This window comes from Balaenoptera ricei, chromosome 8 (genome assembly GCF_028023285.1).
Source record: "Balaenoptera ricei isolate mBalRic1 chromosome 8, mBalRic1.hap2, whole genome shotgun sequence".
Taxonomy (NCBI): domain Eukaryota; kingdom Metazoa; phylum Chordata; class Mammalia; order Artiodactyla; family Balaenopteridae; genus Balaenoptera; species Balaenoptera ricei.
This window is the reverse complement of record NC_082646.1, coordinates 111040567-111066016: the sequence shown is the minus strand read 5'-3', so window position 1 is coordinate 111066016 and position 25450 is coordinate 111040567. Positions and strand designations below refer to the sequence as shown.

Genomic DNA, 25450 nt, shown 5'->3' with positions numbered 1-25450 from the left:
CCTGATCAACTCTGTCCACCTGGACACCAAACTTGCCTCCAAACCCCCGGACGGAGTCGACCTGCGAGCAGTGCTTGGAAAGCTTCGACTGATACTCATGGCCGACAGCTGACTGGAACAGGTTGCAAAAATAAAGCGTCAGACGCCCGCCAGTATCGCCACATTGCCCGCCCCCCACGCGGGGTCTAAGGGGGCGGCCCGCACCTGTGGTCAGCGTGGGTGACCCTAATTGAAACCACTCAACGTGGAAGTTGGCCTGGGGGGAGCTGCCTCCCGGGGGGCATCGCAAGCCACGGCCGCCGGCCAGGTGTTGCCCTAACTCTCTCCGCACCGGCCTTCCCGGAAGCTGCCCAAGAAGCCCGGCCACAACGGGGGCCTCTGACATGACTGGGCATGAAGAACCAGGAGGCCAGGCCCATCCGGAAACCGCAGAGCCAGCAGCGGGCAACATGACTCCTGAGAGCCAGTTCCGGGAAGACTGCTGGCAACGATCACCCTGCTCAAACGGGACATTTCCGCACCACAGGACCCAGGAATCAGGACACAACATGCAATCTGCTAACACATCGAGACACAGACAGGTGCGCTGGAGTCACGCCTCGCGTCCAGTCAAGAGCCACTGTGCGCCCAGCCTGTCCGGAGCGGAGTGGGCCCGTCAGCACAGCACCAGCCCCACGGACGGGCAGGAAGGGAGTTTGGTGACACCCTCTCAAGGTCATGTGCCAAACAAGCAGTCCACCTCGGGGTTTCCACAGCGTTTCCCACGGTGGGGTCAGCAAACCGTGGCCCGGGGCCCACGCCCGGCACTGAGGCTTTTTGTAAATAAAGCTTTTTGGATCATACCACCTCTATGCACTCACAAAACATCTACGGCTGCCTCTGTGTCTCGACAACGCAGCTAGTTCGGGAGCTGCCTGAGATCCTGTGGCGGCCGCGAGGCTGAAAACACTCCCCAAATTCTGAGCGGACCCCGTCCAGCTCCAGCCTCCCAGGCCCCTGACCCTCCGTGCTCGGCACCAGGGTCCCAGGCTCCCTCAGCAGAATGGACAGGGGTCACGGACCCCTTGGCGGACATCGAGGACACAGGACGCGTGCCTGCCACGTGACCCAGCGGCGGGCGAGGAGGCACATCCAAACCCTGGTTAACTATTACTCCTGTGAGCCACCCCGCCTAGGGCCCCTCCTACAGTGAGGGACCCGCTAGCGCACCATGGGCCCCCTTCCTGTTTATCTAGAACTTCAGCAGCTGGGTTTGGGATCCAACCACTGCAGAGTCACCGCCACAACTGACAACTCTGCAGGCCACTCAGAGCGTGCATTCTTTCCATAGCCCAGGGAGCAAAGTAGGTTCTACTTTAAAGTTCGGAGCTGGGCTTCCCTGGTGGTGCAGTGGTTGAGAATCTGCCTGCTAATGCAGGGGACACGGGTTCGAGCCCTGGTCTGGGAAGATCCCACATGCCACGGAGCAGCTGGGCCCGTGAGCCACAACTACTGAGCCTGCGCGTCTGGAGCCTGTGCCCCGCAACGGGAGGGGCCGCGATAGTGAAAGGCCCGCACACCGCGATGAAGAGTGGCCCCCGCTTGCCGCAACTGGAGAAAGCCCTCGCATGAACCGAAGACCCAACGCAGCCAAAAATAAATAAATAAAGTAGCTATAAAGTTCGGAGCTGTTACTTTCTCTCCTCTCCGGGTTGGTTCCGATGCCCGTAGCTTACAGCAGATCCCAGGCACTGCAGCCTCAGAAAACCTCCGCGGCAGAGACCACCCACCCGCAGCTTCTAGGGTCTCACCCAGAGAACGTCGGCAGAGTAACACGGAGGCAGCAGCACGCAGAGGATTCCCCAACTTGATTCTTCATCACAAAGAAGTTATAAGGACACTGCTCTAAGAATATGGCCAGTGACAGCTTATTAATTTTTCCAACTTTTTGATCAAAACAGATTTATCCCTCAAATTTCCCTTGATCTTATACTGACAAGACCGTATTTATTACTGAACAGTCAGCAGCGGGCAGAGCGTTGCCAAAAGCAGGAATGTACACTGGTCCCGAGATGGGCCTGGCGAGGAACAAAACCTGCACCGTGGACCACGGCCCCTCTGAGACCCGAAAGCGGCGTGCGAGATGCTCAGACCACAGCGCAGATGGGATCCCGATGGCCGCTGCGCCTTCCCAGCCCACAATCCTCTCACAAGTAGGTGCCCACCCAAGATGTGTTTTTTTCTGGAAGTCTCTATCACACAGTCTCAACACGCAGATCTCAGGGCTTTTTTTCAATTTCTGGAAAGGACAAGTTGCAAACGACTTCAGGGTTATTTGTCTCGGTTTGGAACCTTAGTGATTCCTGGCGACAGGCCGGCCCAGCGGTGCTCACGTGAGCCGCCAGGTGTGCAGGGAGGCGCAGGGGGAGGACGCGCCCGCCGACCGCGGCGCCCCCGCTGGATCCACCTGAGGGGAACCGCCCGGCTGGAGGGAGAGCTCGGCTCCCTGAGCCGTCCGGGTGCCGGTAACACACGGCTGCAGGCGCTCACACACCGTCCGCTGAGCGCCTCGACGGGAGGACAGCACAGCTCGTCCAGGCCTCGTCCAGGCCTCGACGGGAAGGACAGCACAATGCAGGAGTGGCGCTGACAGAGGGCAGCACAGACAAAGCACGGGGGGAGGCAGCCGCGGGCCGGCGGGAGGCCTGCTGGACCAGAGGGGCCAGGGCCGGAGGTGCCGGGGGTGATGGGGCTCAGCCGGCATGGGGCAGGCCGGCAGCAGCCAAAGCAACTGTTCCGTTGTCCTTATCCAGAGCTTCCTGGATACATCCGCAACGTTTTCCCCACAGGTTTTTCCGACCCAGAGCTGGGGACCCAGGTTTATACTGAACGTCTCTTTGCTTTCACTCCTCGTAACCCTGAGAGCCTGGGCTCTGTTGGGTGGGAAAGGTTTCTACCTCCATGATGCTTTCATTGCCCGAAAAACATGGGGATTTTGCCCGTTTGTGCTCCTAAAAGCCACCAGACTTTCTAGGATCCAAAGATGGTTTCCGCTCCCCACTCCCCTGTGTGCTGTCCAGACGTCTCTGGGAGTGACGGGGTCACTGGGGGCGTCCCTGTCTCTCTCCTGCAGCCTGCCCTTCATAGACTCCGTCTCCAGGCTCATTTCAGACCTGGCTTGGGGTGCCCACAGGTCCTCATGTATCCACTCTGTGGTGACAGAGCCCAGACGGCACACCGTGACACAGCCGTGTCATTCCAGGCCCAGCTCAGATGCCGAGTCCGATCCAGGCACAAGGGGGACAGGGGTGGAATTACAGCCCAGAACCCGACCCAGCTGATACCTCTGCACAAAATAAAGGCAGGCATCTCGCATTACCAGCCTGGGAAACCTACCTCTCTGGGGACGTCTAAAGACTGCAGACCTGCTTCACTGCAAACGCGCTACGGTCTACCGTCCTCTCTGCAGGGCGGACACGAGCCCCACCAGCTGATCCAATCCCTTCTCTGAGTGCCAGCAAAGGCTGCTGCATTGCTAACAGCTTCAGTCTCCACCTACTTGGACTTGCCTGCCCCCAGCCTGGTGGGCAGTGGCATGACGCCGGGGGCCAGGGTCCTCTCTGAAGTTCACTAAATGTGGGAAGGACGTGAGCACGCCTGGTGGCTGAATTTCCACCCTTGACGGGAAACAAGGCCCGCAGGCTCGGCTCCGGTCTGCAGATGGGTAGCGTTCAGGCCGCAGGCTGAACCGCCGCGGTGACGACCACACCTGCGGTCAGGCAGCTTCCAGGCCTCCGTCCTGGTCACAGAGCGGCCTCTGGCAGAACCTGATCTCCTGCTCCGGGGCTCCCGACACACCACCCACACCCCAGCAACTCAGCATCTTAGAAGACCTTCCAAAAACGGGAGCCCTTCGCAGGTAAGGTCAATGGAGAGAGGATTACTTCTGGCAAATCCGTCCTCAACAAGTGGACTCCCAACTTTTCATCTAAGGGGGAGGTCTGAGTGACCACTCCGCCGACCACAGTGAGGTCAGGCACGCCAGGACCCCAACACGACGTGGCCGGGCACTTACTTTGTCCATTCTGTCCTGCTCCACACCAAACTTCCCTCCGTAGCCGTGCGAGGCTTTGGGTCCCGTTTCGAGCTCCTTCTCCTTGAGGGTCTGGTGTTCTTGAAACACATTCTCTCTCAGCTTGTGTATGCTTGGGGGGAAGAGATCAAACAGGAAGAAACCGGTCAGACAGACGTGCGTCCTTGCTTTCCAGGAGGACAGACGAGGACAGGACGTGTCATCTCGGCAGATCTGCAAGGTTTCACTACTCGGTGGCTCCCCAGTCCGTCTCCCTTGTGCCTGCTTTACTGTTCCGCCAGCTGGTCCCCCAACTTCAGCAGTTCTCAGAGTCAGATGCAAGTTAACAGAAAAGAGAAACTAATCTGAACTCACGCAGTGAATCATCCCAAACCCCCTCCCCCCTCCCCCCCCCCCCCCCCACACACACAGAGCTGTACTGAAATGTGGACTTTCTCCCACAAGGGGAAAAGCTCCTCAGGGTTTATCAGGCACCTGACTCGGGAGAGCTAGTTCTGTAAATGTCCCCAGAGGCAGAGGGGAAAAGCACAGTCAACGGCCCCGCACCCCAGGCAGCCCTAGGACAGAAGCCCGGAGACGCAAAACACTTAAGACAGTTGCTCTTTCCTTGGGGTACTCCAGCTTTTCATTCAAAGGTGAAGTGAGAGGTTTGCAGAATTTACAATGTGAGCACCATTTTTACTTTAAACACTGGGAACAGTGGGACAGATCACAAGATGTGGCCAAAACCGGGCAGGCCAGGAAGCCTCTGTAGCTGTCTCCGTCGGGAGACCCACAGCCACACAACGGCCACCTGATCCGGTGCCTCTCTGCCCAAGGGACAACACATCCACACCTCAACATCTGGACAACAATCCCAGAAGTTCGGCTACAAAACCAACCAGGCCTGGCCACCTCCCGACCCCCTGACGAGCGCGGGAGGAAGCCCAGCCTCCCAAGAACATGAGGACCAACAGCCGTCCCGACCCTGTGTGTTCTCTGAACCCTAACCACCTGGAGGCTGCCTGACGGGAGAGAGTTCCGTTCTTCTCCAACCCGCCCTCCCCAGCACGTTCTGAAGTCACGGGGAACAGAAGAGATGAGAGGCCCAGAGGACATCAAGTCAGAAGGCAGCCTCACCCCACAGCGGGGGACCTGAGTCAGCCCCCGGCACCATCTCCTCTGGCCGGTCCCAGGCCCTTCTTCAGGGGCTTGTGGAGGGGGAGGGGGGGCTCAGCGACTCAGGGAGGGAGGAACACTGGTGTCTAAAATGCCCGAGCTGCAGACTTCACCTCCTTTTCGGGACGATCTACTGAGTCTCTCTCAGCCAAGAACAGCTTCATTTTACTGCAAAGATCCTAGGGCCAAGCAAGACCAGCTCTCTGCCGATGACCAAAGCGGGTCACCAGTCCGTGAGGACACCTTCACAATCAGGGCACGGGAGCACACACTCTGAAGCCGGCACAGCCCGAGCACACTCTAAAAGGTCCCTTTATCTACACCTCCCGACAGGGGAACAAGCTGCCCCGGAGGGGGCCAGTTACGACAGTGCCGAGTCAGACAATGACACGCTTCAAGCAGCTCCTCCTATTTGAGGCTTTTACGAGAACACAATGCTTAGAATTCAGCTCATGGCATCCAACTGATGACGGTAAAATAATAAAAGTATAACAAAATAATAAAAATTAAAGAAGGGTGTTTATAGTCTAAAGTATTCAGACATCCCACGCTTTAGAAACCTCCCATCAGCAGACAGAAGAGCTTAGGTAACTGTGTTCCTCGATGAAAACCACAAGATTGAAAAACAGACTCTAGAATTAGAAGCACGAAAGTCATTTGCGATGGGAATTTTTAAGTTACTGAGCACGTTCGTATACGTACACGTACACAAACACGTAGATATATACGTCAGGTCTTACATTCACCTACTGTGTAAATATCGAGTCACAGCGTGCAGCAACGAAGACCCAACGCAGCCAAAACATACATACATACATAAATAAAAAGAATAATGCTGCAAAAAATAAAAAATAAAATTAAAAAAAATATCGAGTCACAAAACAAAACAAAAGCGATTCCACCATATGAAGCCATGACCTTATCTCATCCCTGCCTTATCTCTTCATCTTTCAGAACATCATTGTCACACAAATACTGAGAAAGTCTCTTACTTGATGTGTTCCTGGTGCCCAGACCCCTGGACGGTTTTGGCCCCCCATCGCTGCTCTTTTTCACTTACATCATTCTGAAAAGAAAAATAAATGATGAGTGCACCCCACAGCCTGGATTGTAAGACAATCACCTACCCGCCCACCCAAACCCAAACCCTGGGGAAATCCACTCCGGGAGACATGAAAGGCAGGCAGACTGGTGACTTGTACCACGAAATCGGGGTCGGTTTCCCAGTCGTCGGCTCCCGCGTCGTCCTGGGTGATGGACACGGTGTGGCCGGCCGAGGCTTTCCACATCTGGAAGAGCAGTGCCGCAGTTACAGAGACTGACGCAGACACCTTTGCCTGGGACCCCAAAACCCTAGAGGGCACAGGGCAGGCTGGGGGGCTACAAGCTCAAATGGTCACTCATAATCCCCGTGCCTGAGTGACACCCGTAGGAACAAAAGAAACGCCAACATTTTTTAGCTCTAATACTGCTGTCAACCAGCATCAGAAACACATAAGAAATGCTCCTGGCTTCAACTCAAGTGAGGAAATTTTCTGGAAAATAAAAAAGTCACATGTGCACTTACTTCACTCATTGGGAATATCTTCCTCTCCCACTAAGTCTCATGACAACGATACTGTCCAACACTGGGAATGCACCGAATGTCACCAATGGTAAATTTTGTTGTATTTTATCACAATTTTTTTAAAAAGCACCCATCTTGACTTCAAATTGGAAATTTGGAAATTACTGGAAACCTAATAATGATTTTCTTAACTCGGACTCTGACAAGTCAATAAATATTTCAAGCGTTGCTTTGCCATCTACTTGGGGAAATTCACAGCACATACATGCCAACCTGTCCTCTACTAGGCAGCTCTGAAGACTGGCCGCCTTGCTTCCTCAGTAGAGTCCTGAAATTCTGTATGTTTTGTCTAGTGGACAGAACAATGATGTAGCTTCACAACTGAACCAGATCGTTCTTTTCATAACTGCAAAGGCAAAATCTAGCTATTAAGGGTTTCAAAAGAAAACTATGTGTGAGAAGAATGGACTCATTCTCCCCAAAAGTACTAATAAAATTTCACATAGGCCAGGAAGCAACTGAAAGCTTATTTTCATCTAATCAACCAGAAGCCCCATCCCAGCATCTGAACTGAGGACGAGGGAGTCTCGCTTCGTGGGGTCACTGTGCTTCTGTATGAATCCAGACTGGACGAGAGCCCTTCACAAGCCTGAGACTCCCCTGTTCAGGTCCACCAACCCCCACCAGCTCCGCTGGGTCACAAGTCCATGGCGGTGGCAGGGGCGAATCAGGGTGCAGAGCTATCAGATTTCCAGATGCAACTCCCGCCATGTCACCTGGGCAGGGAATCATGTGCCACCAGGTGGGACAGGACCAGCAATGTCCCTTCATGGCCACTTCAAACCTTGTTACCCTCTGACCAGGTATGGCAAAGCATGGCAACAATTTCCCAGACGTGGACTTCCCTGGTGGCTCAGTGGTTAAGAATCCGTCTGCCAGTGCAGGGGACATGGGTTCGAGCCCTTGTCCGGGAAGATCCCACATGCCACGGAGCAACTGAGCCCGTGCGCCACAACTACTGAGCCTGCGCTCTAGAGCCCGCGAGCCACAACTACTGAGCCCACGTGCCACAACTACTGAAACCCATGCACCTAGACCCCGTGCTCCGCAACAAGAGAAGCCACCGCAACAAGAGAAGCCACCGCAATGAGAAGCCCGCGCACCACAACGAAGAGTAGCCCCCGCTTGCCACAACTAGAGAAAGCCCACATGCAGCAACGAAGACCAAACGCAGCCAAAGATAGATAGATAGATAGATAAATAAATAAATGAATGAATGAATAAATAAAAAGACCAGTTTCTTTTGAGATTAAAGTAAAACATAGAACTTAACCAAGAAATAGTTTCTTTAAAAAAAAAAAAAAAAAGGATTTCCCAGACGTGAACTGCTTGACACAATTCTGGAGAGCAGACGGACCAGGCTCAGCACAACCGACGCGCCCGTTCACAGATGGAGAAACAGCTGCTTGAGGCTAAACGGCTTGCCCTCAGCCTCTGACTCCCCAGGCCACGTGTGCCCCGGGACACCACACTGTCCTGGAGAAGGGGCTGCCCACCTGCAGCACTCTAGCTGCCTAGAGTTCCAACCACTGACGAGACGGTCACACAAAAGACGGGGGTCTCCAGCGAGGCTCACTGCCCCCCGAAGGCAAGGGTGAAAGCCGATGTCCCGGCCTGAGACTTTTCCAGACTCACGGGGCTAACGCTAGCAGAGCCCACTCTCACCCATCTTTCTGGAAGCCGGCTTCACCCGTGCACAGGTGAGCACTTCCGGGCGCTCCCTAACATCGCGCCCGCGGCCTCCCCCGCCCACCATGGGACAGGAGGAAGGCGCCAGGCGGCTGCTCAGACAGGACAGAGATGCTCCAGGTCCTGCACTCGAATTCTGCGGAATCCCCTCCACGTCCTAGACCACAGGCAACACTGGAAATTGACTTTATTTTTCCAACAAGGAAATTTCCTCCCAGAGAATTATCATCCCAATCTCTGCAAACCCAGCAAAAGCGCGCCCCTCGCGCCCCCTGTCAAAGGGGTCGACCTTGCCCACCCACGGGAGAGCACGGGAGAACGTTCACAGTGCACAAACCTTTCTTTTCCAAGTAAAGATGAAAGATGCTCACAAAACTCTGTTTAAAACACGGGAATCCAACGAGGAATTTCCAGGCATTTGTGAATGATCCTGTCTGTAAAAAGATTAAGAGTAAAAAGCTCAGAAGGATATGTGCTGACGGGCACCCAGGGCAAATCTTTATGTGTGGAGATCCTTTTAGAACACCTCTGAAATCCTCCCAAACATAACGAGGTTTTGCAAAGCAATCTGAAAGGAGGGTGGGAAGAGTTGCGTTTTACTAACCAAAAAACTCAACAGATTTTCAGCCACAGTGAGAAACTACAGAAAATAAAGAAGTTCCAAAAGATTTATAACTGTTTGAAGTTCCTTCTTAATGCAAACAGAAGCTATTCCCTCAATTGCTAACATACATTTCCTGTTTGCTAGAATCCTGATAGCTTTCCATTTCTGGTCCATCCTAATTTATGACTCTACTAAAAATCATAAAATTCTATTACCCTGGGTTTTTAAGAAAAAAATAACATAAGAGAAGCACTCCCTGAAGGAAGGGATCATGATGTGGCCGGGATAAAACCCAGCGTGGCGACGGCTATCGGAACGTGAAGAGGGGCGCCTCGGGGAGCAAAGGAGAAGAAGGGTGCATCTCTAATCAACGGGTACGGTTACTGCACAGGACCAAGACTCCAATTCCCCAAGCCACCAGCTCAGCACCTCTTGACTGGACACTGCACTGCCAGACATTACAGATGAATCCAATCCCCTTGTTGTCCAGAAACAAACCAGTCACAGGTACAAACCATTTGTATCGGCACACAGCTTGCCACGCTTCAGGAACTAGAGGGGCGATGTTCTGCTGGCCCTCCTCACGCTCAATTTCCCCTTTGGAAACCCTAACTTCTGTAGGTTGCTTAGTACATTCTGGGTACCGCAGTTATCAGCCAGCATCTATAAAAGTCTACCCAAGGGCAGCTAGTGATAGGCTCAAATCTACAATAATTTATTACCCTCTCAATACGTTAAGCTTTTGAAAAATCATGGAAACAGCTGTTTGAAAAATTAAAAGCCTGGGTTTTTTTGGATCCAGAGGTAATGCCTCTGGACCCCTACCTCACACCACACACAAAAACTAACTGAAAAATGGATCAAAGACCTAAATGTCTGAACTAAAACTATTAAACTTTTAGAAAAAAAAAAAAAAGCATAATTTTTAAAACCTTGAATTTGGCAATAATTCTTAGATATGACACCAAAAGCACAAGTGAAAAGAGAAAAAAATAAATTGGATAAAGTTTTAAACTTTGTGCTTCAAAGGACACCTATCAAGAAAGTGAAAATAATTCACAGAATGAGAGACACATATATTTTCAAATCATATATCGAGAATATATAAAGAGCTCTTACAATTCAGTAATAAAAAGCACAATTAACCGTATTTCTAAATGGGGAAAGGACCTGAACAGACATTTCTCCAAAGATACAGAAATGGATGATAAGCTCAAGAAAAGACAGTATCATTAACCATCAAGGAAAAGCAAATCAAAACCAATGAGGTACCACTCCACACGTTCCAGAATGGCTACTATCCAAAAAAACAAACAATAATAAGTTTGCTAAGGGTGTGGAGGAATCAGAAACCTCTTATGTTGCTGGTGGGAAAGTAAAATGAAAAAGTCTGGCAGTTCCTCAAAAGGTTAAACACAGAGGCACCGTATGTCCCAGCAATTCCACTCCTAGGTATATACCCAGAGAAATGAAAACTTCCACAGAAAACCTGTAAAGGAATGCTCATAGCAGCATTACTCCTAACAGCCCCAGAGTGAAAATAACCCAAATGTCCATGTTATGTAATAGATACATAGCAGGTAGTCTATGCATACAATGGAATATTATTTGGCAATAAAAGGAGTGAAGTACTGACACAGGCTACAACATGCATGACTCTTGAAAACATTATGCTAAGTGAAAGAAGCCAGACACAAAAGACCATATATTATACAGTCCCATTTATATGAATGGCCAGATCTGGCAAATCTACAGAGACCAAAAGTAGATTGGCGGTGGCTTAGTGTTGGGGGGCTGGGGGAGGGGGACAGGGTTTCTTTGTGAGGTGATGAAACCACCCACGCACAATTAGCTTTCCATTAACCTCGCCCTCTCCAGGGCAGCAGGAAGCCAAAGGGAACAGAAGGGCATCTGAGCAGCCAAAACAGACATCACAAGGCCCACTCTCTGCACCACAACCGCTCAGAGGACCCCCCTCCCACCTGGGCCTCCTGCAAGGTGACTCAAAGCACCGCCTGCCCAGTGAAAGACGAGACCCCTGGTGGACAACGCGGCACCCCAGGACGTGGGCCACTGCAACACAAGGCAGTCCCCGGGGCTCACCACCATTCTCTCCCTCAACCATGTGCCTCCGCAGCCCCTACTGCGTGCCACGGAGCAAAGATATGCATCACCAATGCCGTTCATCCAATTTAAGTGTTTTATAGATACGTCCCGCAAAATGTTTCAACTAAAAGTCACAGGTAGTGGGGGCAACCTGCCAGTTACGGGGGGTAGGGGCAGGGCATCAAAGACAACCCTGCATCCCCGGCTCTTCACTCTTGTGTCCGGAGGGGCCTTTAGGACCCTTCCTTGCTCCTTGGGCTCCGGGAGTACCTTCTATCCAGGAGAGGCGCGGGCCCGCCTGCGGCACCGGCGCGGTGACTCACCCTGCCGTCAGGCCCGGCCCGGCCCAGCGCCGGCCAGAGGGGCCGCCGGGCCGAATCACGCGGTCGGGCCCCGGCGGCTTAAGCCCCGACCAAGCTCCGCGGGGCCAAGTCACCGCGGAGCGCCAGCGGGGAGCGCTCGCCCGGGACGCCTCCGGAGCTGCGTCCAGCGGGAGGAGGATTCCTCGCCCCGGGGCCCGACGCGGCCAGATCCCAGGGGGAGGAAGCCCTGTCCCCCTCCACCCGAGACCCTCCGGCGGGGCCATCCAGCTCGCGTTGGAATCCTCCCCAAGAGCCCCTTCCAGCTGATTTCCAGCACACCCAGAGGAGGGGCTGTTCCCAACCTACAGCCTCTCAACTCTGCAGCTGCGCCGGTCGCTGCATTTCCACTGACCTGATTGCAACACCTCCCGCTAGGTGCGGGCCCGGGCCCGGGAGCGGGGTCGGGGTGGGAACTGCCCCGCCCGGCCGCCGGGAGACCCCAGCCCCTCCGCCCCTGACCCCCCGGGTCCCGAACCCCTTCCTGTAGGGCTCCTCTCCTACCCTAGTGCCCCTCAATCTTCCGCCCCGGCCCCTCCCTCTCGGCTCTCTGCCACCGTCTCCTAACTCTCCAGGTCCTGGATCCCCTCCCCGTAGGGCCCCTCTCCTCCTAGTTCCCCTCGGCCCTCCGCCCCCTTCCCCTAAATCCTCGGGGCCCGACCTCTCCCCCTAAGCCCTCTCTCTGCCCCTTCCCCCGACCTTGCGGGTCCTGCACCCCCTCCTGGAAGGCCCCTCCTCTACCCTAGACCCCCTCGGCCCTCTGGCCCCTTCCTCCTAGGGACCCGGGCACCCTCCCCTCATACCCCGGACCCCTCCGCCTCTGGCCCCTCTCCTCCGCCTTCCTGCCCGCAGCCCCGGGCCCCTCCCCCTCCATCGCCCCCGGCCGCTCAGAACCGCGTGCCCTTCCCCCTCAGGCCCCGACCCCTTCCCCTTCCCCCAACCCGCCCCCTTTTCTCAGACCTCAGCCCTTCCCTCCGGCCCAGCCCCTCCCTCAGCCCCCAGCCAGCCCATCCCCTTCTCTCCGACCTCAGCCCCCGGCCCCGAGAAGCCTCGCCCGCGCTCCCCCCGCGCCCGAAACCGCGAGCGGAAATGCGGCGAGACCGCCGCGGCCGCCGCTTCCTTCCCGTTTCAGGACCCGGCGGCGCCCCGGGACCGCAGCTGAGGAACTGGCCCTCCCCGCCTGGCGGAAGGCGCGCTCGCTCACCACCGCTGGAGTCGGTCCGGTCCGTCCCGGCTCCGCCCTGTCTCCGCCGCGCCCCCAACTCCCGCTGCTCCCGCCGCTCCTGCCTCTCCTAGGCTCCCCTCTCCACTTCCGGTTCCGCGGGGGGGGGGGGCCGCATCCGGGTCCCCGAGGCCCCGCCCCCGCCGGCACGCCCCGCCCCCGCCCGGTCAGAGGCCTACGGCCGGCCTTGCTGAGACGGCGGGGTGGGAGCCGTGGTCCAACCCCGGCTGACCGGCCCGCGGTCCCTGCCGCCTCCCTCGTCCACGTGGCGCCGGAAGCGCCCCCCGCTGGCGCAGGCGCGAGCTCCGCCCAGGTGCCAGCCTGCAAAGCATGCTTAAAAGTTAGATGACTGTACAGAGTATATTTAGGCCCACCGTGCGCGGGCCAGACTGTGCTCAGATGCACACAGTCCAAGGTGGTCATACTGAATTCATAGCACCGCCCGAGGGAACAAAGGGAAAATGAGCCCGTTAAGGGGACAACACAAGTGCTCTGAGCCCTGAGGACACAGGAGGTAACTGACGGCCAGTCACCTGGGAGGAATAGCGCCCTCCTCGTGCATGCATCCGACCATCCATTACCCATACGTACATCATCTATCCATCCATCTTCTCCATCCACCCACCCATCCATCCACCTGTCCATCCAGAGAAGGCCAGATATGTGTCAGGAATAAATGTGTCAGCAGAATAAATATGGTCCTTGCCCCGAGGGACCTTTCAGCCTAGAAGAGGGGTCAGGCATTAATCGAATAGGTATATACTTAGGAAACAAGGTAAATGCTATAGAAGAAGTCAAAGGTCATGACATTATATTGGGGAGAAGATGGGACCCGAGCTCATCCAGGAGATCGCAGGTTTCTGTGAGCGATTAACATTTGTGCTAAGATCTGAAGGCCAAACAGAAGTAAACAAGGTAAGAAGGGAAAATTTTTCCAGGCAAGGAAAGAGCCTGTGCAAAGGCCCTGAGGCAGGAAAGGTCTTGCCACATGGGAACTGAAGGAAGTTCAGTGCAGCAGAAGTGTGGTGATGAAGCAGGGCAGTGGGGCAAGATGGGGCCAGGTCATGTAGAGATTGAGAGGGCAGAGCAAGGACCTTAGTCTTTATTCTAGAAGAAATGAGAAGTCCTTGGAGGAGATTAAGCAGAGGGGAGACATCATACAGTTTGAATTGTAATGAAATCCCTCTGGCTGCTGGGTGGAGAGTGGATGGGTAGAGAGCCAGGTAGGATCCTAGTAACCTACTTGCTACCACCAGTTCAGGCAAACTGGTGGTAGCAAGTAAGATGGAGAGAAGTGAGTAGGTACAAGATACATTTAGGAAGTTAAATTGTCAGGTTTGAGGATGGACTTGGGGTATGGGGTGGGGAAGGAGATGTCAGGGGTCAAAGGATAATTTTTTTAAGATAAAATCATGATTTTCATACACATGTAAAATGAACACATGTCAAAGATCTTATTTCACTTAATAATAAATGAAGCAAAAATGTGTTACAACTTGTTCAGAGGAGAAGTCGAAGGTATGCTGAAATGAATTTGCAAAAACCGGTCTATCCATAGGGCAATGTCAGTTGTATTTCATTGGACACAGGTAATTTGCCTTTCTGTGGATGCAAATTATTTGCATTGCTGTCTGTTTTCTACAGGTTAACATCTACCTCTACAGAGGTACGGAATAATCTAGGCAAAAATAACAAAGACACACATCCTGTAGAATCATGATTATCAGAGGCTCCAGCATTCTGTTAAAAGAATATCTAAGAATCATTTTTGCCCATTCTAAAGTCTGGAATTTTTCCTTACAGAAGAATGACTCCTAGTATCTGAGTAGATGCTCAGACAGGGCAGATGGGCAGGGTAGGGAATGAGGGTTGGAGGGTGGGGGAGAAGATGCACCAAGATTGCGGTGGGAGAGTGAGGATACATTTGTGGACCTGGTACCTTTGAGGGGCCTGTCGCAAGTCAAAATGAGGTCCACGAAGTGATGCTGGAGAGATGGCTTTTGAGCAGGAGCTTTAAGACTAAGCAGGATAAGGACGTAAAAAGGTAGGAAGGCCATCCCGGGAAGAGGGAGGGATTGCAGCAAAGGCACAGAGGTGGGAAAGAAGGGGGTCCGCACAGAAAACCTTGAGGTCGGATGGGTAGAATCGAAGTGTTTCACTCGCATCATTACCACCGACAGTGCGGCGCTGTGTGCAGTCAGGCATCAAGCTAACTGCTTGGTGGACTAAGGGAAGCTCCCTTTTGATACAGGACTTCAGGCTCTGGAGGCAGAGGATCTGACACTAGATCCCAACTCCAAGGCCTACTAGCTGTGTGGCCGTGGCCAGTCACTCTGTCTTTCTGAGCCTCGGTCTCCCCGTTTGTGCAGCTAGCTGTTGTCTCCTGGAGATTGTAATATGCAGGTCCCGTGTTGCTTGGTTAGCCCAGGGCCCGGCATAAAGTGCCCAATAAGTGTTGGCCCTGTTGACTGAAAAAGGATGCACAACGTGAGAGTTGTGAGTTAAGTTTTATTTGGGGCATAAGAGGACTACGGTCTGAGAGACAGCCTTTCAGATGGCTCTGAGGAACTGCTCCAAAGAGGTGGAGTTGGGGGGGGTCAGTATACATATGATTTTAGAGAAGGGAGGGGTACATGCAGTCAAACACACATTCTCACAGAGGCTTCTGCTGGTCACAAGGTGCAGATGTCCCTGTTAATAATTTTAGTGCTTTTCTAGGTATGAGAAGACACAAGAAACTGGGCTCAGAAAATCTCCTGAAAATGTCTAACTATCTGAAGACCTGTTCTGCCAGTTTTTCCCAGAGTACAGAGCACCTCATTCCTGATCTCCACCCTGACCTCCTTTCAGGGTAGGTTGAAGGTCAGTGATCGCAGTGGCCCATGACTTCATCCTTGTAGAGGCAGAGGGAAATACCAGACCTGGAAGTAGGGGAACTAACATCTGGGGACAGCCTGGCTTTGTCAGACACCACTGTGAGATTTTTAAAGTCTAAGTGTGATATTGTGATTTATAAGAAATATGGGGACTTTCCTGGCAGTCCAGTGGTTAGGATTCCACGCTTCCACTGCAGGGGGCGCGGGTTTGATCCCTGGTTGGGGAACTAAGATCTGGCAAGCTGCGTGTTGCGGCCAAAAAAATAAAAAATAAAAAATAAAAAGCAATATGTATTTGGGAATTCCCTGGTGGTCTAGTGGTTAGGATTCCGGGCTTTCACTGCTGTGGCCCGGGTTCAAGCCCTGGTTGGGGAACTGAGATTCCCGCAAGCCACGCAGCACGGCCAAAATAAAAATTTTTTAGAAAGAAGTTTGTTTTTGGTCATTCAGATGACCAAACGTATATTTCTTATATACAGTTGATCTTCATTCACGGTTCCTGTTTTACAGCTCCCCAAACCCTTGGAATTTCCTAACTGTTAGAAGCATAAATGTGTCTCGTTATATGAATGAGCTGACTTTTGGAAAGCACCTAAGGATGGGAGCTGGTTGCCAGGAGAACCAACTAAGTGACTAGAGGGTTGGACATTTCAGTCTCACCCTTGAGCTCTGGGGAGGGGAGAAGTGAAGAACGGCGGGTTGAATTAATCGCCAGTGGCCAATAGTTCATCAGGCATGCATGTGTAATGAATCCTCCGTAGAGAGCCAAAAGGACGGGGTTCTGGGAGCTCCCGAGGTGGTGAACGTGTGCAGATTTGGGGCGACTGCTGCTTGGGAAGCACGGAAGTTCTGAATCCTTCCCCACACCTCGCCCTGTGCACCTCTTCCATCTGGCTGTGCCTGAGTTCATAACCTTTTAAAATAAACCCGTGATCTAGTAAGTAACAAGGTTCTCTGAGTTCTGTGAGCCACTCTAGCAAATTCATCAACCCCAAGGAGGGTTGGGAACCTCTGATTTATAGCCAGTGGCTTAGAAGCACAGGTGACAACCTGCACTTGGGGCTGGTGTCTGAAGTCCAAGGAGGAGGTCGTGGGAACCTCCAGTCTGTAGCCGGTGAGTCAGAAGCGCAGGTAGCAACCTAGACTTGCAGTTGACATCTGAAGTGGGTGTGCGGGAGTTGTGCGACTGAATCTGCAACGTGCAGGCTCTGACGCCACCTCGGAGCAGGTAGCGTGAGAAGTGAGCTGAATTCTCAGGCGCCCCGCCGGTGTCTGAGAATTGTTTGTTGGTGGGAGGGGGGGGTGGAGAACTACCCCGACATTAGAAGTGGAGTCTCAGAACACCAATAGGATATTTCATTTTCCCCCCAAAACAGCTTTATGCGTTGAAATTATTTTTTAAGAGTAGTTTTTATTGAGCTATAAGTACATAAAATACAACACACCCACTTAAAGCATACAATTCAGTGGTTTTTTAGTATTGTCACGAGGTGGTGCTGTTACCCTCCAGGGCTCTTGGCCTCCTTAATCAACAGAAATGGATCAGAGGCCAGACAAGAAATTCAGGCAAGGCTGTACTCGGGCTCCCGCTGCAGCAGGGGGGCGTGAGAACAAGAGGTTCCCGTGCTCACTTCCCGAGGTGGGGCGAGCTGGTTCCTTCTATGGCCTGAGGGTAGGGGTGTGTCCTCGGGTCGGGCTGGAGGCGTGGCTTAGGTGGTCTGCCCACCCCTTTGGTGGTGTTCTGTGCAGCGGGCATGCGCAGGACCCTGCTTTTGCTCCCGGCTCTTCAGAAGTGGCAGTTGGGTTTTGGGGCTTTTTGTATCTTGTTGTCTGTAATTTGCCCCAACTGTACATGCACACAGTTATTTTTAGTCCCTTAAAGTTTCTTTGTATTTTGTTGCTCAAGGAGACGTTTGTTCATATGTAAGCACTGCAGCAAAGGGTCCCAGGTCCCAGCCTGTCTCAGTGCAACCATCACCACAACCGACCTTTAGAACATTTTCATCCCCCCAAGAGGAGACCCTGCTTGTTAGTGATCAATTCCTACCCACCCCACCCCACCCCAAGCAACCACTCATCTGCTTTCTCTCAATGAGCTGGAATTATTTTTTTAATATTTATTATATTACATAATTATATAATACATATGCCACATTCAATGAGCTGGAATTACTGCTTCCATTGTCCAGATTAGAATAACCAATGCTCCCAGGAGACTGGTCAGCAGGAAGGTGGCATGAGCTTTGTGACACACAAAGACCACTCTGGCTGCTACGGGGAGGACAGACATGCTTCAGAGTGACTTCTGGGGAAAAGGTGTGGCAGGTTCCCCCGTTGAAGCACTGTTTCTGCCCCTCAGGAGGGTGTGGGAAAGACCAGCTGGCCACCTAGCAACTATAGAACCGATGTAAACTTTGAAAAGCAAAAAGGTACAGCCATGCTCCAAGGTGAATATCTCTGTGGACCAAAAGTGAACAGAAGTGCAAAGCAGTGAGCAGGCTGAGGCTGCGGGTCCACTTACACGTGGATTATCTTCCAACAGTAAATGCGTTAGACCCACATGGTTCAAGGTTGGTTGAATCTTCAGCTGTGGAGCTGTGGATGTGGAGGAACTGCGTCTACAGAAGGCCCACTCTAAATTATACTCAGATTTTTGACTTTGAGGAGGGCTGGCACCCCTAACCCCTGAGTGGCTCAAGGGTCACCTATGCACCAAGAAATACAGTAAAACTGCAAACTCTCAAGAATCAAAAATCATAAAAGTTACCAGAATGAAAAGACAGATGGTTTGCAAAAGGATGACAATTAGCCCCACTACAGACATGCCCTCTGCCTAAAGGGTGTCAGGTGACAGTGGGCTAATATCTTTGAAGTGTTGAGAGAAAATAACCATCAATCTGGAATGTGATAGAGTATTTCCAAGAGTGTGTTGTAAATGTTATAATAATGAGCCTTATTATGGACTGAATGGTGTTCCTGACCCCCAGCACCTCAGAATGTGACTGTATTTGGAGATGAGATAGGGCCCTTAAGGACGTAACTAAGGTTAAATGAGGCCATAAGGGTGAGGCCCTAACCTAACAGGACTGGTGTCCTTATGAGAAGAGGAGAAAAGGACACAGACACACACAGAGCCGTCCCCGTGAGGACACAGGGAGAAGACGGCCGTCTACACGCCGAGGAGAGAGGCCTCAGGAGGACCAGCCCTGCCCACGCCTGGTTCTGGGATTCCAGCCTCCAGGACTGGGGACAGTGATGTCTGTTGGTTAAAGCCCCTCGTGTGTGATATTGTGTTGTAGCAGGCGGAGCAGACTCATACAGCCCTCAGCGTGTCCACACCTCTTTGTCGTGTGACTGACCTAGCCGGTTTGGGCTATAATAACAGAATACCATAGGCTGGGTGGCTTATACATTTATTTCTCACAGTTCTAGAGGCTGGGAGTCCCAGATCAAGGTGCCAGCAGAATTGGTGTCTGGTGAGAGCTGGCTTCCTGATTCAGAGCCGGCCAGCTTCTCCTCGTGTCTTCACGTGGCGAGCGAGCTCTCTGGGTCTCTTTTATAAGAAAAGTAATCCCATTCATGAGGTCTCCACCCTCAGGACCTAAGCATCTCCCAAAGGCCTCACCTCCAAATACCACCACACTGGGCCTTGTTTCAACGTATGAATTGGCGGGGGGAACACAAACATTCAGTCCACGGCAGTGACATAACTGTTCCGCTTATCAGGAAACAGATGGGGTCTATTTCTCCAAGCTTTTGAATCTGGACTGGCATTGTGACACTCTGATCAATAGAACGTGGCAGAAATGACATTGTATGACTTCTATTTTTTTGGGGGGGGGCGTCCCCCCACACCACATGGCATGTGGGATCTTAGTTCCCTGACCAGGGATTGAACCCGTGCCCCCTGCAGTGGAAGCACGGAGTCTTAATCACTGGGCCACCGGGGAAGTCCCATTGTATGCATTCTAAATATAATGTTAAGGATCCTTGACATTACGATGTTAGCCCTTACGATGCCTTGCTGCTTCTGGTCTTGCAATCTTGGAACTTGAGACTACACTGCTGTGAAGAAGCTCCTAGAGTGTGAGAGACGCCACATGAAGGAGAACCCAGGCCTCCCAGCCAAAAGCCAGCACCAGCTTCCAGGTACTTGACTGAGACCACCTCGGACTTTCCAGCCCCACAAGAGCTGTCAGGTGACTGCCATCACGTAAGCGGTTCCAGGAAAGACCAGCAGAAGAACCACTCAGACTGCCAGTCCACCGAATCAAGAGAAACAAGAAATCATTGTTTTTACCACTAAGTTTTGGGGTGGATTTTTACAAAGCAACAGATAAGATAGCAGATGGTCATCTTTCAGGGAATTGTGAAATCAATTTTCTGGGGGAGGAAAACAGCATAAAAAGTATATAAGACGGCAGAATAGAATATATGAGTTCATTTCATACATAATAGTTGCAATTGTCTATTGCTGTGTAATAAGGCACTCCAAAAGTTCATGGTGAAAACCAACCACCATTTTATGCTGAAACTTCATGGATCAGGAGTTTGGAAACTGCAGGGGATGGCTTATCTTTGTTTTTGATGGCGCCTTGGCTGTGATAGATCAAATTTTTGGCTGTGGCTAGATGAACTGATTAGGGCCATATGTCTGGGGCCTTGGCTCTGTCTGCTGGGTGCGTTCCTCATTTCTTCTCCCCATAATGTCTTCAGGAACAGGAATGTCCAACTTGGCTTCTTCACTTCCAATAGGCTGGCAGGAGCCGTGAGGATCTCGCTCTGCACAGCTCTCCATGGGGCCAGCTTGGGCTTCCTTACAGCATGGTGGGCCTGGGTAGTTGGACTTCTTACTCGGTGGCTGATTTCTGCAAGGCTTCTGCTGACCTCGCTTCAGAGGTCCGTGAACATCACACCTGCTACATTCTTTTGGTCAACGAGGTAAGTCAGTGAGGCCAGCCCAGGCTTAAGGAGGTCGGGATGGGGGGATTAAGACCCCACCTCTCAATGAGAGGAGCAGCAAAGAATCTGCAGCCTAGGTGGTATTTTGTCACACACTGTATTTCTAAGATGTCATTGCTTGTAAGACACATCCTGACTTCACGGGTAAAAAAATGTGAAAAAACGGTCATAATAAAATTGATGAAATGTACTGTATACATGCTGAGCTGTGGTGTAAAATGTTTTCCACTGTGGGTTGCTTAGAAGTTCAAAACTAGGCTAAATTACATTCCAAAGTGAGAGCCAAGAAGCAATTTCCAGACATCTAGTCCAGACTGAGACAGTTTATCACACGGAGGATGTCCCTAAAATAACTATTAAAATTTTTGTTATGCTAAAAAAATTCACACGAATGCAAAAATAGATTAATATAATAAACCTTCATGAAACCGTTACCCATCTTTTTTTCTTTTTTAACATCTTTATTGGAGTATAATTGCTTTACAATGTTGTGTTAGTTTCTGCTGTATAACAAAGTGAATCAGCTATACATAAATATATATCCCCATGTCCCCTCCCTCTTGCGTCTCCCTCCCACCCTCCCTATCCCACCCCTCTAGGTGGTCACAAAGCACCAAGCTGATCTCCCTGTGCTATGTGGCTGCTTCCCACTAGCTATCTAGTTTACATTTGGTAGTGTATATATGTCCATGCCACTCTCTCACTTTGTCCCAGCTTACCCTTCCCCCTCCTGGTGTCCTCAAGTCCATTCTCTATGTCTGCATCTTTATTCCTGTCCTGCCCCTAGGTTCATCAGAACCTTTTTTTTTTTTAGATTTCATATATATATATGGAATACATGTATACGGTAGTTGCTTTTCTCTTTCTTACTACACCCTGTATGACAGACTCTGGGTCAATCCACCTCATTACAAATAACTCAATTTTGTTTCTTTTTATAGCTGAGTAATATTCCATTGTATGTATGTGCCACATCTTCTTTATCCATTCATCTGTCGATGGACACTTCCATCACCCATCTTTTAACAGTTATCTCCCCAGAGGGTCAATTTTGTTTGATCCATATCCTGACTTATCCCTGCCCCAGGGTTATTTTAAAGCAAATGCCAGACACTGTATTATTTCATCTGTAAATACTGGGGAATACTGTCTTTCCACGTGCCTTTTTTGTTGTAATCATAGTAATCCATTTGGCTTGGCAATAAATAATATTTACAGCCTTATTAACGGAAACAGTGGACATGGATTCAACCAACTTTGATTTAACTGTGTTGGGAGAGGATAGGGCAGGGCAGAGGAATGCTAAAATTCCCATCTACCATAAAGAGTTGCCACCTGCAAAGTCTAAAATTGGTGAATCAAGGTTCCCTGGTGGCGCAGTGGTTAAGAATCCGCCTGCCGGTGCAGGGAACACGGATTTGAGCCCTGGCCCGGGAAGATCCCACATGCTGCGGAGCAACTAAGCCCGTGCGCCACAACTACTGAGCCCGAGAGCCACAACTACTGAAGCCCACGCGCCTAGAGCCCGTGCTCCACAACAAGAGAAGCCACTGCAACTAGAGAAAGCCCACACGCAGCAACAGAGACCCAACGCTGCCAAAAATAAAAACAAATAAATCAATTTATAAAAAATATATAAATAAAATTGGTGAATCAAGAGGCCACATTAAGCACAAATTATTTAGGAGTAAGGAAGCAACTAGAGGAAACAGTTAACCCAGTTGCACATGGACCAGAGAAGGGGAAGTCAGAGAGTGGGGCCGCTGGGGTTTCACTTAAGTGATATACACTTTATTACTCTGATTAAAATAAAACATTAAAAAGAAAATAAGGTGGGTACTTCCCTGGTGGTCCAGTGGTTAAGACTCCATGCTCCCAATGCAGGGGGCCCGGGTTCAATCCCTGATCCGGGAACTAGATCCCACATGCGTGCCACAACTGAGTTTTCATGCCACAACTAAGGAGCCTGCCTGCCGCAACTAAGGTGCCTGCCTGCCACAACTAAGACCTGATGCAACCAAATAAATAAATGTTAAATGAAAAAAAAAAAAAAGAAAATAAGATGTTGGAGAATTGATGACTAAAATCTCTTCGGCCCTATAGGTAATGTAATACTACAATTCCTCAGTTACGTTTTCTTTTTTTTTAAAATAAATTTATTTATTTCATTTATTTTATTTCTGGCTGCATTGGGTCTTTGTTGCTGCACGCGGGCTTTCTCTAGTCGCAGCGAGTGGGGGCTACTCTTCTTTGCGGTGCGCGGGTTTCTCATTGCGGTGGCTTCTCTTGTTACGGAGCACGGGCTCTAGGTGCGCAGGCTTCAGTAGTTGTGGCGTGCAAGCTCAGTACTTGTGGCGCACGGGCTTAGTTGATCTGCAGCACATGGGATCTTCCCGGACCAGGGCTCAAATCCGTGTCCCCTGCATTAGCAGGCGGATTCTTAACCCCTGTGCCACCAGGTAAGTCCCCAAATCACTTTTTAATAGAGCAGAGCCCGTCCGTCTACCTTTGCAGCTAGGGACACTCGACACACTCCAGTTGGAAGAATACCTCTCCTACCAGTCAAACCTGGTTTGCAAGCCACGGGTCATTTTGATTATTTAAAAATATTTTCCATGTTCTTCCTGTCCAGTCTCTGCCCGCACCTGCCAGGTCACTGTGAGCCGTCTGGACGCTCCTTCCCCCCACGTCCCAGCCCAGCCCCCTGCTCTCTGCTCACAGCGCCCTTCGTGGGATGTCGAGGGTCCAGTCCCCACTAGAGGGCGGTCCCTGGGGAGGGCCAGTTCTACCCATCCTGGTATCTCCAGGGCGGCAGGGTCTTCTCCAGAGTGCCGAATGGTGGTGGCCCCACAAAGATACGTCTATGCACATCTCTGGAACTGGTGAATGTGACTTTATTTGGCAAAGTGATCTTTGTAGATGTAATTAAGGATCTTGAGATGAGATCACCTTGGATTACCTGCATGGGCCAATGACAAGTGTTCTTCTAAAGAAACAGAAGATGAGACACTCAGAGGAGAGGCCACGTGAAGACAGAGCAGACTGGAGGAACGCGGCCATGGCTGCGGAAGCCAGCAACCACCGAACACTGGAAGAGAGAATGGACCCTCCCCTCGAGCCTCCGCAAGGACCTGGCCCACCTCCTCTCCCACTGCACCTGCACGCCGGGCGTAGGGCTGTACACAGTGCTGGTCTCAGACAGCAGTACTTGAAAAGGTGCCCCGCTGAGTCCAGGACATGAAACAGCAAAGGCACTGGCTACCCATTCTCACCAAGGGATTAAGCCAAGGAAATGTAAGAAACAAAAGGATCTGCGATATTTAGAAATGTATTGAGGACTTCCTTGGTGGCGCAGCGGTTTAAGAATCCACCTGCCAGTGAAGGGGACACGGGTTCGAGCCCTGGTCCAGGAAGATCCCACATGCCGCGGAGCAACTAAGCCCGTGGGCCACAACTACTGAGCCTGTGCTCTAGAGCCCGCGTGCCACAACTACGGAAGCCTGCGTGCCTAGAGACCGTGCTCCGCAACAAGAGAAGCCACCACAATGAGAAGCCCACTCACCGCAACCAGAGACAGCCCGCACGCAGCAACGAAGACCCAATGCAGCCAAAAATAAAAATAAACAAACAAATTTATAGAAATGTACCGAATGACACGTGGGTAGCTACAACAGCAGCTGTGGTAGCACTTGGATATGCACCTACTCATCTATCTGGCAAGAACACAGGAAAGACGGACTCTCCCGGATACCCCGGAAACCCATCTTGGGTGAGGAGAGGACTTAGCTAGCAAAAGGCAAAGAACAAAAACCGAAACCACAGTGACCTAAAAAATGCATGACGTGAAACTTAAAGAGAGACCCTTAAGGGTAGGATACGTAGCCTAACAAAGAGTTTTAATGGTGGAAAGAGTCAAGATCCTCTTTAACGTGACCACACCTGGACTGCAGACTGATTTCCCTCCCATCCCCGTGATGCGCAAGCCCTGGGCACTGGCTGTGGAGGGAGCAGACCTAAGAAGCATGGCTAACGAGTGTTCTAAGAGAAGCAAAACTACAGAAACATCTCCTTACTGCTTTCTTTGGGTATTTCTCCATTGACACTTGTTTTTAAAGGCCTAAGTGGAATCAATGAAACAAGTTGTCATAAAACACCTGCAGCTTATGAATCATGCATGACTCTGTTTCCAGAATCTTTCAGATACTCAAGGCTCGCTTGGCTTTGGTCAGGCAAAAATGGAATGTGAGATGAGGAAAGCACTCTGTGGCTTTAAATCTCACGTGTAAGTTAACCCTGAGAACCAGGAAATGCAGAAAACAAGCCTGCTCCTAAGTTAAACTGGAAGATGAGCAGCACAGGCTCTAAAGAGGGAAACACACAATGACCTGACAGCTATGCCGACAGAAACAAGCCGGAATGCATTCATCCACGTAAACAAAACAGGTGCCATTCAGAAAGGGAGCCCTGTCAGCCCTGGAGGGACAGTCGGGACAGGAATGAAAACCGAGGCCACGGTCAGCAGTGCCCACCCAACAGGGCCCAAGTAGGGTGGTGTCAGTCACCGGGCTTCCTGCATCCCCAGGCCTGATGGCAGTCACACCTTCGCGGTGGGGAGGGCGGGAAACGTCACCTAGGGAGCTGAGGCGTCTGTGCCCTCGTCCTAGTGCCGCCCACAGTGGCCCTTTGTGAGCAGTCACTTGCACCCACTCTGCCACCCACTAGTGCCCGGCTGTCCCCCTGGGGATCCACTTTCAGCCCTCCAGCTTGGGTGTTCC

At 51.6% G+C, this 25450-nt stretch overlaps 1 protein-coding gene across 2 annotated transcripts in view; it reads right to left on the bottom strand.

Moving 5' to 3' along the window:
• CTTN (cortactin) overlaps window positions 1–12946 on the bottom strand; it is a 34177-nt gene extending 21231 nt beyond the window's left edge. Inside the window, exons 1-6 of one of the 2 annotated variants that reach the window (XM_059932277.1) lie at window positions 12820–12946; window positions 8884–8980; window positions 6433–6519; window positions 6223–6296; window positions 4055–4184; window positions 2–112 (exon numbers count right to left, since the gene is read on the bottom strand). In XM_059932277.1, the coding sequence (XP_059788260.1) occupies window positions 2–112; window positions 4055–4184; window positions 6223–6296; window positions 6433–6519 (402 nt within the window). In that variant the 5' untranslated portion in view covers window positions 8884–8980; window positions 12820–12946. The remainder of the gene's footprint in view (window position 1; window positions 113–4054; window positions 4185–6222; window positions 6297–6432; window positions 6520–8883; window positions 8981–12819) is intronic. The other variant, XM_059932278.1, reaches the window with a different exon arrangement.
• Window positions 12947–25450: the final 12504 nt, after the last annotated feature.